The sequence below is a fragment of the Periplaneta americana genome, chromosome 8, assembly GCF_040183065.1.
Source record: "Periplaneta americana isolate PAMFEO1 chromosome 8, P.americana_PAMFEO1_priV1, whole genome shotgun sequence".
NCBI lineage: Eukaryota > Metazoa > Arthropoda > Insecta > Blattodea > Blattidae > Periplaneta > Periplaneta americana.
Window position 1 is genome coordinate 162,394,752 of NC_091124.1, and position 14,510 is coordinate 162,409,261.

Sequence of the window (14,510 nt, forward strand, 5' to 3'; positions counted from 1 at the left end):
TCTTGTCTCTTATCAGCCTAATAATGTAGCACATTTATAATTGAAGACTTGCCTCAAAAAAGGGTGTAACATCAAATTAATGAAATATGTGACTTATCTGAATAAACTTGTATCCTTGATTAATCAAATGGTTCTGGTAGTAAAATATAGACCCAACGAAATGTCCCAGATATTTTTTTTTCTCCTGAAACATGTATTATAGATTTGTTGGTTACATCCTTATTCGAGGGAGGTCTTAAATTATGATAGCTTTCCAGCAAAGAAATTGGAGTTTGATTGCAAGTAGATGCTTTGAGATTTGTGTTGGACGAATTGGCGGTGAAGCAAAATTTCTCCAGGTTATAGGTTTATGCTTGAGTTCTTATTTCAGCATTGCTCCAAAAACGTCATTAAATAATTCCGGTATAAATGTAATCTTCATCTTACGATGTTTGGGTGACATATATACGTCCGTTGCTGTGACATATTAATGGATTAAATACTATTATAGTCACAATCATGCCATGGTATGAAAGAAAAATTTCACAACCTCGAGCGGGAATCGAACCTGCGACTTCCTGTTCTCCGGTCAGGCGCTCTACCGCTGTTGTAAAGTTTCTTTCCAGCCATAAGCAGTGCTGACTAAGATCAGACGCTATGGACAGTACTCTATAACAGAGTCGCCAGTATGAAAGGATAATTCCGAGCCTTTGGCGTGAGACGAACTCGATAGCTCAGTGGTAGAGCGCCTGACCGGAGAACAGGAAGTCGCAGGTTCGATTCCCGCTCGAGGTTGTGAAATTTTTCTTTCATACCATGGCATGATTGTGACTATAATAGTATTTAATCCATTAATTCCGGTATAGCTTGAAATGGTTGTTTAATATACAATATAACCAGTGCTTTTCTTCTGGAGAAAAAGGTGGTGGAACTCTGTGTAGCAGACAGGAAAATAAACTACTGTCCAGTGAACGAGAATTTTGTCGTTTTTAATGTCTTTTTCGTCCAGATTTAAGACTTTCAGGGCCTAAGCGGAGTTCGAAGAAAAGTTATGTTAAAAACATTATAAACACATTTCTCAGTTCCATGATGAAAAATGCGATGAAAAGGTGCTAGAATGCCATTCTAGTACGTTCTGCCAGAAAAAATACTGAATATAACTATCTTATATTTTCCTTATGACAATTATTAGCTACCCCATATCTTCATTTATGTTCTCAACAAAATCACTAGAGGTTGCCAACTTCATATGTGTTTCATAGGATTTGGTACAACACAAACTCGTCCACACCTGTGGAGTAACAGCTAGCGCGTCTGGCCGCGAAACCAGGTGGTCCAGGTTCGATTCCCGGTTGGGGTGAGTTACGTGATTGAAGTTTTTTCCGGGGTTTTCCCCTCAACCCAATATGATCTAATGCTGGGTAACTTTCGGTACTGGACCCCGGACTCATTTCACCGGCATTATCACCTTCATTTCATTCAGACGCTAAATAACCTGAGATGTTGATACACCGCCGTAAAATAACTACTACCATCACAACACAAACTCTGCTGCTCCATTCGTTTCAGCCTAATAGCCAGCAGTTATATCATTGATCTTCGACTCTAGATAAAGATCTAAATTAAAATCAGCTAGGTGCAAGTGGGCGTCATAATCATTGTGGAGATAAGTTAAAAAAAGTGTGAAGTATTTTGACCAAAAATAAAAGCAGATTATAAGTGACGAAGGAGCATTAATTTCCTTATTACTGACTGAGTAATTCAACTGGTTAGTGGGGAACAATACTATTATCAAGAAACGATAATTATTCATAACTGTATTATGCATTATTTTAAAAACTCAGAAGAACTGTAAAAATAATTAGGATAGCCACTGGTTGAAAATTGCTAAGTTAAGCATATTATTTGTTATTTATTTTACAAACATACTTTCATTATGTGTTGCAACAATTTCTCCATCATTCTCCTAATCTTACCCAATTAATATCTTCTGGATCCAGCCAAATTGAGCTCAGTACGTGTTGTCTTAATGAGTTGATGTTTCATTTTCCTGGTCACATTTCCTAAACTAGAGTATCTTATAAGTCCGTTACATGTAGATGCCTATTTAGAATAGTACAGCCTGTAAGGATCCTTGTTATTCCCTTGATTTGACTTCTGTGAATGGGATGTTATCTTTTTGTGATAGGCCTACATCATAATTAGAAATATAAAAAAAAAAAAATGTTAATAAAATTAAGAACTTCAGTCCATTCCTATTGGAAGACAGAAGATGATTTCTAAACTTCATTAGATCCTTGGTTAGGTTTCTAGCTTTTCGTTTAGTGTTAGTAATATTTTATCTGTTTATTTGGTATTTTATTGACCAGTCATCCACTGTACATATTTTGTGCAGTTAAAGGAAGGGTAGGTTTTGGCTCTCATAAGGGATTCGACTAAATCCATTGCCAGATTATCACTATACCATTGTCTTTAATTCCAAATGTCTTATTGCATAGAGATCTCATTCCACATCACCTAGTACTTACATACCAATTTTACATTACATTACATTACATTACTGTACTCCAACCAGGAGAAAGTCTCAGGGGAATGAGACGCAGTGGGGTAATGCTGTGAATGAATGTTGATGTCATAAGGTCACACACGTGGGTACACGCATCTCCATTGGCTAACTCTCAAAGCACAAATGATAACACCGATACACACATACTTATACTACCCTAGTTACAAAATTAGATCACGGTTAATCTCCTGGTCTTTTAATCTTTCCATACAGGATATAACGTATGCAGGAGAGTGCATGTTTTTTAAACTGACATTATAACAGTAATATTATCTATCTACTTCGCTCCAATAGATGGCGCAATAGTAAGCACATTCCTTTCATGGTTAATCTCCTGATTGGAGAACAGTAACTATTTTCGTTACTTTCAAATTTCAGAGTTACCTGACTCTTGGAGAAAATATATATACATTTCTCCATAATTTCATTAGTACATTCTAAAATTACTGCACACAATTTGAAACCACTGAGAGCTGTGGCACTTCAGCATTCATTGTTGATCACTTCGAAAGTACTATTAAATAATTAAGTCATCATATTATTGCTGTGTGTTGCAGGATCCCAAATGCACCAACCTCCATGGAATCTATACTGAGTGCAGCCATAAAACTGGAATTTCAGGCATATAGTTCCATAGCAAAATCTCACCAGAACTCTCGCGAGCTAAATGATGCTGAGAGAGCGAAACTGAATGAGTTGATTGTTGCCAACAAGGCCCTACACGAACCTCTAGACGATGACCTCTCAACACTAATTGGTGATGACACTCGTTTTAAGGTAACTTGTCTGCTGCTTTAGATCTTAGTACCTAAGTACATCTGCTTTTTAATATGGCTCCTTGTGCATCCCATCCATGGAAATTATATGCAACCAAAAGGCAAGTGGACATGCGAATATTAATCCCCTTTAAACCTTTAGGATCCAAAGATCAGTTCCAAATGCATTTCCCTGACACCATCCAGTTCATGGGTGATATACATAAAAAGAACAAATTCTCAGGAGAAATCTCTCTTGAGCAATACATAACGTAAGAGAATTTTCTCTGTTGCATATACATAAAAACAGCATACGGCCACATCGACGTTCCTCTGCGGCTCTGAGAATTTACTCTGCTTTGATTCGTTATCTCGTGCAACTGTATAAACGTGTCTACTCCAGACTACACAAATTCCTGGTGATGATGATAAGGTAAGGAGTTGCACCTGAGGTTCTTACAGTAATGCGACCATCACATTTCAATACAACATGACAAGAGAAGAAGAAAGAGGAGTTGAGTCTCAAGCAAGTTCGTGGAAATCATAAACCAGTACCTGATATTTTTTTCGAAAATATTATTTATCGGATATCTGACAAAAAATTAACAGTAATAAAAACAACAGTTCAAATATACAAAAATGTACAAAACGAATTTGGTTCAGACTGAAAATAGGTACAGAGAACAAAAAACAGAAAGAATCTTCAACACGAAAAGTAGACAAAAAACATATATATATATGAAAACTATCAGAAATAAATGGATAGTATTGAAAGATTGGGATGAGACCCTGCTTGACTCAATGGGCAAGAAAATTCCATTATAACCATGCTGAGAAGTGAGGTTATTAAATATTACACTAATAAAACAAATGCAATATTTGTAAATATTTATTATTGAAGTTTAAATAAGATTCCTTTGAACATGAATAGTATTGTTAGCAAAATATGATTATATATATAAAATCATATTTAAGGTAAACATATAGTATCATGCAGTCAATTGTAATTAATGTAATGTTTTTCATATTGTAAGAATTAGGGTAGGATAATATAGATTACAGTGAAACTGATTCTTTATATTGCTATTTTGTAGTATATTGTTTTATAGACGAATTACAAAATTAAAAAATTACAATTTAGACTTACATTTTAAATGTATTATCAAATTTAATATGTAAATCTTCTTAAAAATAGGCTAATAATAATAATAATAATAATAATAATAATAATAATAATAATAATAATAATAATAATAATTAAATAGCTTAAATTGTTATATGTTTCAATGGGGGTACATCAATCAACACTACAAATTACATTAAGCTTCATTTTAAAGTTCTTTTTTAGTAAATACGCATAATGTGTAGTAAATGATCAATCTAGATTGTTGTTCTGTGCCCATTGACAAACCCTATATCACAGTCAAATTTTATATATGCCCTATATAATTTTATAACAAAGTTTACTTTTTCTTAGTGGTTATAGGCTGTAAATTATTATTACACAATCTTGCGAGATTAGAGGCCTTTTAGGGATTTTCATGTCCCAAGCTAAATATTTTATCCGCTCAATAAATTATATCTTTACATAGGTTTCATACATAGAAACTGGATTTTAAATGAGTACAAAAATTGTGTTAAGAGAATCACAACATTGTAATGTGTATCAAATTTTGTATAAAGGACCATTAAAATTTCTAGGGATGTCTAAACTTAAAGAATGTCACAATTTTAAGGGATGTCTAAAGTTTTATATGAGTCAGTAGAATGTCTTTACGGAACACCTCTTAAAAAGAGAAGGAAGATATCGGGTACTTTGAACTAGTTATAAATATTATAAATATGAGTTACTACTTAATTTTGGAAGCCATGTATTTTTCCAGCAATATCATCTGTCCTCTATCTCTAATACATGCAATTTCATTTTCCTGAGCGCCGTTTCCATCCTCATTTTGTGGGTTTGTACAAGTGTCCTCATGAAGATATTGAGCCATGCTATGTAGAATAAAACAACACAAGATAATTGAAAGTACCCTTTTCTGTATTTATTCTTATTTTGTAAAATAGAAAAGCATTGCTTTACCTAGCCAAAGCATCTTTCTTTACAACTTCTTTTATGCGCTTGTTATACGAGCTCGGTCCTTGAGTTACGACATTTTGGTACGGTGACATGAGCCTAGAGGCAATACAATTTCCATTGTCACCAAGAAGTAGTGCGTTTGCCAGATTTTCACTCAATAATAATAATAATAATAATAATAATAATAATAATAATAATAATAATAATAATAATAATGGCTTTATTTAACTCTGGCAGAGTTAAGGCCGTAAGGCCTTCTCTTACACTCAACCAGGATTAAAACTTGCTTACATAGTTGAACATAAAACTGGATCAGAATTAATTACATACTGATACAATTTAGGTACATAATGAGATCAAAAGAGGTAGTTACATAAAAATTTACCCCATAAAATAAAAATAAACATAGTGGAACACATATTAATGTTGTTAGAATCAAATATAAATCACATAAAAACAGAAGCCGATAATTCAATAAAAAATGTACACAGTAGAAATAAAAATAAACACATTAGTATACATATTAGCAGGGAACGGATTTATATGGACTAAAAATATATGAAATATGTAAATATATATGTAGTTATTTTTACCAAAATATGGAATTAAATATGGATTTTTACCAAAATATGGAATTAAATATGGACTTAAAATTATAAAAAAATGACTATGTACGTTAAATATTGGTACATTTTAATCAAACTAAACAAAAAATATAATGGACGTACCTTATCTTCCAATGTAGTTTCAACAAAACACAATTTTTATTGTCTGTTACCATAACAATAGGTTACAAACATTTCTTTCAAGTGCTGAAAAGTGAATCTTCTTCTATTGTCTCTGAGGATAGATTTATACTGACTAAAAGAGCGTTCGACATCACAAGAAGTAACTGGTACATAATTCAATTTCACAATGTCTGCTGGGGATAAGTCCAAGTTAATCTTCACTGTTGATTCACCACTCATCACAGCAACAACCTTTTGTAGTTCTTCATATCCAGGGTTTTTTGAAAGTACAGTGTCCACCTTAGCTCTTACTGCATCTGCAACTTTACCTCTACCACGATTCAGTTGTTCCACAGTACTATTTATAATTTCAAAACTTTCAGATAGTGAAAGGTGCCTATTTTGGAGACTTTTGAGCGTTTTTATGATGCATGAAAATGTATGCTGAATGTGAGCTAAGTCATTCTTCACACTTATGTCACAGGTAACTGTTTTCGCAGTATCAATTGAGACTGCATCTTCAGAGTCCAATGCAAGGAGAACATTGTTAATAGAGTCTATATGTTCGGCATAATATTCAACTGCTTCTAGCCATGTACCCCATCTAGTTAAAATTGGCTTTGGTGGCAATGGAATTTCAGGGTACATTTCTTTCAACACGTTAACTCTACTGGGAGCTTTGAGAAATACTTTTTTCACTGATGAAATCAACAAATCTACTTTAGGGAAATTGTCTCTGACCACTTCTGCCACACGATGAAATGCATGCGCCACACAAGTAAAATGAGTCAATTTAGGATATACAACAGATAATGCTTGTCCAGCTTTGACCATATAAGGGGCAGCATCGCTAATAAAGAATAACACATTATCGTACATAATACCCTTTGGCCACAGGATACCCATAGCTTCGTTGAACAGTTTAACTATAGTTTTGTTATTGCACTTTTCTAGAACATCACAATGTAAAAGAATTCGTTCAGAATATTGTTCACTTAACAAACCGATAACTACATTACCAACAAGTCTACCTTTTTTGTCGGGAGTCTCATCAATGGAAACCCAAATTGAACTATCTTTAATTTCATCTCTTATCTTCTGTATTGTCTCATCGTAGATGGATGGAGCATACGTCTTCCTAAGTGTTGACTCATCCGGGATTGTATGTTGAGTATATTTTTCAAGGAATTCCCTGAAGACCTTATTCTTTAGTTTGTAGAGAGGAATATCAGCAGAGATGAGAGAACGGCACAGGTCGATGTTAAACTCAGATCTTACATTCGATGTTGTTGGTTGTGTTAAAAACAATTGTCTCTGCTTGGAATTTAGTTGTTTGTTGGCCTGATGTTTACTAGTTGTAATGTGTTGTTGCACCAGGAACTTTTGTGTAGATGATACTGCACACTGACACAAATTACAAAATAATATTTTATTGTCAGTTGATAAACCATCTTCTTTAAATTCTGAAATGTAACTTGTTAGTTTTGATTTTAAATTGACTGAATGACGTACTTTTGGCATATTTACCGTCTTTATAGTATGATTTACAAAACTGAACCTATGTGTACTCTGACTGGCATTTAACTGTTGAGCTGCACAACTGAAGTCTGTTAAAAATTTTAAATTAAATTAATACAGTTTTGTAACTTACTTTCCCATTGTTGATAGGACTGCTAATTTTCAAATAACTCTGATGTTAAAGGGATTACTGAACATGTGTTTAAATCTCTATTGTTGAAATGTATTTTTAAAAGTTAATGGAATTTTGTTTTGTTTTATTGTTAAACCTAATATAATATGGACTGTTTTATATGAAATATGGAAAATATATGGAAATTAACGAAAATATGTACTAAACTCTAAAATATGGAAAAATATGGAAAATAAAAGTAGGATTTTTCAACCCTACACATTGTGAAACATAAAGATAATGCAAAATATAAATTATATTAGCTTTATAAGTAAATATGTATTTACATATAAATCCTTTCCCTGCATATTAGTATTAGATTACAATTAAGTAGGATTTACATAATTAAACCAGAAACCGACAATTGAATAAAATGTACACAAAAAATAGATTAATAATAAAAAAAAAACAACACAGTGGGATATATATTGGCGTTAAGTGATAAATAAACACGATTTACATGATTACACAATAAAAATAAACAAAAAAAAATAAAAATAAATACAGTGGAACACATTGCATTAAATATTTGCAACGCGTTAGGTCTGGCAACTCATCATAAGATATTTTTCTAATTTACATGTAAAGGAAATTAAAGTTCAGCAGCCTGTCTTCAGGTGGCAGAGAATTCCAGTGACGAGAAGTAGCAACAGTGAAAGATGAAGAATAAAGAGATGATGTGTGGAGTGGTATTTCTAGCGTGTTATCATATTGTGACCGAGTATTTAAGTTATGATACTGAGAAAGACTGTGGAATCGGACAGATAAGTAAGAGGGAGTGAACATCAGAATTCCTTCATATTCTCGAATCATGTACCAACCCAGGTTACTTTACATCTACACCAGTGAAATCTTCTTTAGAATTACATGTATCATCATATAAAACTTAACGCTTCTTTTCTTGTAACATAGTTGTCTCCGTAAATGCTTATTCTTTTTTTCTAATCAACACGTGTGTGCAATCAGGATACCTATACCGTTCCTGCTATTCAGCTTTAGCAGCTTCATTTGTGTTGACAGTTGAAGAAAATTTTACGCACAGATTTATTTCTTTGTTATTTCATCCATTACTTTGTAAATTATACGAGAGATGGTGGCTTCTACTTGTCCTCCTTGAGAGGAGGAAAACTGGCTGGGGACTGTCTTCACATGTAGGCTGCTTGTGTGGGCTAATTGCATTATCCGAAATAAATGGTGTGGTATGCATTCCTTAAGGCTTCCCATATGAGACGGTTCCTTCTACCTAGTGTAGTATTGTTTGTTTATTGATTCAATTAGTTTTATATATTTAGGATTAGGTGTTCATTTTATGATAGGATATTGTATCATATTAGTTTTGCATATGTAGCTTAGATTGAGAATGTGTTAAGTTAAACTCAGAGCGTTAGTTTTAGCATAGTAGCAGCGCTACGAGAACAAAGGGACAAAAGGAGTTAAGTGTGAATCTATTGTTATAGGCAGACTTGTGGAGCCAATGTAATCAAGCATGAAATCGTCTTTTGAGCTGAAGTGTCCTCAAGTAACTTTCCGACAGCGTGCATAGAGTACGAAGTGTCTGTCTTTGTCGAGCACTGAGGGGAATCTCGTAGTTCTTAGAATTGATAGAAGAGCCATTAGTAGAGTTGAATAAGCGTCTAGGTGACATAGGGCTTTTGTAAGCCAATGGTAGCCTCTAGACAGATCAGGTGATCTAGAGATAGTGTGGGTGATTTTGTTATATTGAGGGCTGTTAGACGCGAGTAGCATCACTCTGGTCAAATCAGCGGTGGGATGTAGAAGCACTCTTGTAACATACTTCGACGGGTCAAGACATCACTCTGGTCAAATCATCGGTGGTGTGAAGACATCACCCTAGTAACTCACTCGGTGGTAGGAAGATAGACATTCGCTTGCGATAGTCTGGCGAAACAGTGGATAGTGCATACGGGGAGATAGAATAGAAGATAACTATAACGTCGTGTAATTTGTGTGTTTAGAAAATCTACAGGCTCCGTATAATATCAAGTACGAACTCAGAATCTTATTTGGAAGAAGTATCAATGTTACATAAGTTCAGGAATATACTCGTATAATCGTAGCAGCCGCCACCGAGATACTATTATTATTGTTCGTGACTCATACAAGTATTCTTCAATTATTAGCATCTTTGAGAACTCGATGATTACGATAATTATTACCCGTTTAGCTACGCTCACCGTAAATTTATCAATTGATATTACAAGTGAACTTAACATTCTTGGATACACTCTCAGCTGTATTAACAGCATCATATAACTGAGAATAAACGTCCCATTGGGATTGTGGATACAAATTAATACACGTGTTAATCACATCATTTCACATGTTACGCTACAGTCTTCCGAATTCCTCGTCCCAACCGTTACCTTAGTAACCTGAGAACTCAGATCTACTGCAGTTGATTCGAGGGGGCTGGCGCCCAACAACAATAACAACAACAACAACACAAATTTCGCCACCACGAGTCACCTGCTCGAGCGGAAGTGGAACTGGCAGCTGGAGCTGAAAACAAGAGGCAGAAATCGTCGCGTGGATAGGTGTCCAGCCTAGTCACCTAACGTGACGCAAATGACGAGAGAGGGCGATGGCCTCACGTACTACAGATTTCCCTGCAGGCTATCCCCAAACTCTCCTACAGTATAAAGAATCCCTTTGCTATCTTTTACTTAGGGATCAATGCAGTCCTGCAACTCCAAGTCCCACGAGCACTATGAGCTCCAGGGAAGAAAGCACAGTACATAGCACAACCATATACAATGGAGTCCAGTTCAGTGACAATCCGCAACCAACTCTACATCAGAGCAAATCCAAAATATGGGAAATGATGATGGTGATGATGATGATGATGATGAAAGAGAGGAATGTTAATTAACTAATTATGATGGAGAAATAAGTACAAGGTCCAACGCTGATAGTTACACCAGCAATTCTGTTTCAGTTGGTTTAGGGAAAACCTCGGGAGAAACCTCAACTAGGTAACTTGTCCCAATCAGGATTTGAACCAGGGCTCGTTCGTTTCACGGTCAGACATGCTAATAGTTACTTTACAGTTTGGAAATAAGATCACTGATGTAACATAAGAAAATTTGCATATTTTCTTCACTAGATAAAGATCCACCTCTAGTTTTGTTACATTCTCCTAGAAAGTGTTGCTCTACCCAAGTGATTTTTTCCTTCTGAAATCTCTAAATGTCATAATAATATACTGATGCAGAATCTCTGCGAGCTTTATAAACTTTTCTCGGTTCATCTAGCACATTGCACTCGTCCATTGCACTTAAAACACTTTGCTCAACTAAACTGGAGTCACGTACTTAGATTACTCCACAAATTACGAGCAATTTCTCTTCTTACTCTTGTTCATGTATACCAGTCAGAGTAATTGCTCTGCGCCAGAGCATGTTGAGAAACTTCTCTTGGAGAGGAAGATTGCTCACAGAGTGAGCAAGGCTTATGTATGTGAATGCGAGAAGTTTCTCCAGAATTGAGAGAAAAGAGCAATTGAGGCCAGTTCTGGAAGAATGGTACATACCCATAAAGTGTGTTTTGAGATAATGACTGCAAAGATGTTGTTTTGCCAGTATGCATTTGAAACACAATTTTGATTTAGTTCCTTATATTTTATAAATTCATCGTTTGTTAATATGCTAATATGTATATATTACATTTGTAAACCTACCGATATTTTGTCATAATAGTAAGTACAGGAGGTACGACCTATGTGCCCTTTTTCCAAAGATACTTTTATTTGCGTTAAATAAACTTAAGGAGTGATGAAAACAAAAGAATAAACAAAGATAAAACTATTTACGAAATAATTTCAAATAGAAAAAAAATATTCACAATCTCATTGTATTTCAATGAATAGTATAGCAATAATAATAATAATAACTCGTTAATCAACTTATTTTACAAAACTCTTATTGTTTGTGCATAGGCATAGTACTACTTTGTTCGCGTAGGCTTCTGCAGCTGGTGTACATGGTGTGTGGATAAGCTTCAGGGCTTCTACCGCATTGTCTTGGTGTTATTGGCTGACGTTTCGACTGCTGTGTTGTGGCCATCTTCAGAGCAGTTGTTGGACTATTTCCTTATCCAACAACTGCTCTGAAGATGGCCACAACACAGTGGTCGAAACGTCAGCCAATAACACCAAGACAACGCGGTAGAAGCCCTGAAGCTTATCCACACACCATAGTACTACTTTGTTTTTCTATACATTATGAGATTCTTCGAGGACAAATTCTAGCCATTTCACGTCATCCTTGTTTAAGTACTTACAGTAAATAGAGATCGTATGTCGTCAACCTTGGCTTGGCTGATTGTTGGGAATGGAACAATGGTAGTTTTGATATTATTATGCCTATTTCTATTAGTCTGATGGAATAGTTGAAGGAAATCCATAAGAGATTGTAATTTTCATAGCACAGAAAAGTACCATCCACTTTGTATTTCACTTTAAAATACTTCATAATCGTAAATTTGCGTCTAGGAGATGGAGTCCTCATGAAATAGGGTGTTATAGCTGTATCCCACTCTTTTATAATAGTATGATCCATTACAACCTCAAAGTAACTAGGATGTTTTCTGCATGTTACTATAGCTTTCAACCATGGTTTTGCAGTTCCAATTGTTTCTTTCTTTTCATAGTAGATCTCACGAGTCCAAACTTTCTGTCACATTGTGTAAATGAATGGCCACGAACAGGACACATGGATTATTTCAATTATATTCAATTATAATAATAATTATTGGCAAACCAAGCAGAAAACTCCAGAAGCGTCGAATTTCTAGTTTGTCCTCCTGCAGCATCAGACATCATTATGACAGTTTGCACATTAAGATTTACTTGAAAGCAGTCATACAAAAACGATGCCTCTGAATTAGCATTCTTTTTCCTTGAGTTTCCATGAAACAATAGAAGTAGGAGTTTCCATGAAGCAATAATAGAACAAGATTACTCCCAGTATCTTCCATTATTTAATAATAATTACAAGATAAGTTTTTAAATTGTTACACATAAAACAGTATCACCAATAAGCACATACTCTATAGGCCTCAATCTGTAAATGGTCGAACCAATTGCACAACAGCGTAAGGACAATGATATACCTGTGAGTAGTGAAATGCTAATGGATATGGAATGCTCGATCCTGACCCCTAGCATCGTTGCATAAACAGCTCTCCTGCCTCATTGAAGCATAGTCAAACCACAGTCCAGTATATGCAGTCACGAAGCTCAATACTTACTAAATATGCAAACATAGACAGTTGAAATATGCATCCATAGATAGTTGCTAGCCACCAAAGTCGCTACTATCGCCACATCACAGACTCTTTCCCCAGCAGATGATAAAATGTATTGTACTTTCGATATCATGCTCTTTTGAAAAAATTAACACCTTCCTTCCACTATTGAAATACGAAATACATAAGGTTCATATATTATTTTCATAAAGCATACATTATATTTTATAAATTCACCTTCCTGGATCTTTCGGAAGAAGGATAACTCTGACCTCTTTTTCTAGAATTTGTAGTGCAACAAACGTCTCCTTGCCTCCTATTATTATTCATATTATTGTATTTTTAGCCATTTACAGTTATTACAACCGATAACATACATTTCACAGTTTACACAACTTTTCACAACAATGCGAAATATGGCACAGTCAATGCCTTTTCGATCTGGACCACCGTAATGTATGTTCGAGTTTTCTATTTCAGTGTATGGAGCTCAATGAAATATTATAATTTATAACTTTATTACGTATCATTGCTAAGTTTTATTTAGTGTAAGGTGTCCATAAGTTTCGTGTTCTTCTTGCTGCATAATATGTTGCAGAAATAATTATAAAACTGTGTTATTTTACTGTGAAGAGAATTTTACATGTTAACATAATCTATTCGCATCAACATTTTAAGTTAAGAATTGAAGCTGTTTTGAGGTTTAATAAAAAAGAATTTACATTGTGATTTTAATTTAGCACATTTACCTTCCTTAATTGTGGACAGAAAATTTACTATACCACTCCTATGAAATTGGTGTACATACGATTGTGTTACTTTGTCTCTTAAGTAGTAGATAAATACAGTAATTCAGTACTCAATTGTAGTATTAAAATACAGACAAATTGAATTTAGGAATATAAGTTAAATATAGTAAACATAACCTATAATTTTCATGTGAATGGCAAGGCATTGGAGATCAGTAAATTTAAACAGAAAGGGGCAACTGGTACAGTAAACATAACCTATAATTTCAACATATCTAAATATCCGTGCGGTGCAACTGAAAATTATTGAATCGTGCATAAATGAATGTACAAGAATTTCACAATATTTATTCGAAATAAAGGCAGGTATTACACATATGAACAACGTAATTTTCACACCAAAAATGTTACACCTTAACTCTCAAGTGAATTATGTCTGAAATGTCTCATAATCATTGTTTTAAATTTTATTAATGCAATTACACTACATTTGACAGAAATATATGTTACTCTTTATGCATTCCAACTAATTTATATGGTTGAAAAGCCGCCCTTCGTGATCAGGTTAAGGGAGTCACATGGTCTGCCTTATGGTCTGTATTAGATCACGATGGCAATGCCACAGTCTATTGTTCCTAGTACTCACATCGCTCCAAGCGGCTAGCAACTATCGTGAGAAATGCAAAAAATCATCCCAA

At 34.5% G+C, this 14,510-nt stretch overlaps 1 protein-coding gene across 6 annotated transcripts in view; it reads left to right on the plus strand.

The window, feature by feature from the left end:
- Nucleotides 1-14,510, plus strand: part of Hr96 (Nuclear hormone receptor HR96) — a 100,423-nt gene that overhangs the window by 17,849 nt on the left and 68,064 nt on the right. For all 6 annotated transcript variants that reach the window (XM_069833965.1, XM_069833966.1, XM_069833969.1 and 3 more), the window contains one exon: nucleotides 3,103-3,322. In XM_069833965.1, coding sequence (XP_069690066.1) covers nucleotides 3,103-3,322 — 220 coding nt within the window. The remainder of the gene's footprint in view (nucleotides 1-3,102; nucleotides 3,323-14,510) is intronic.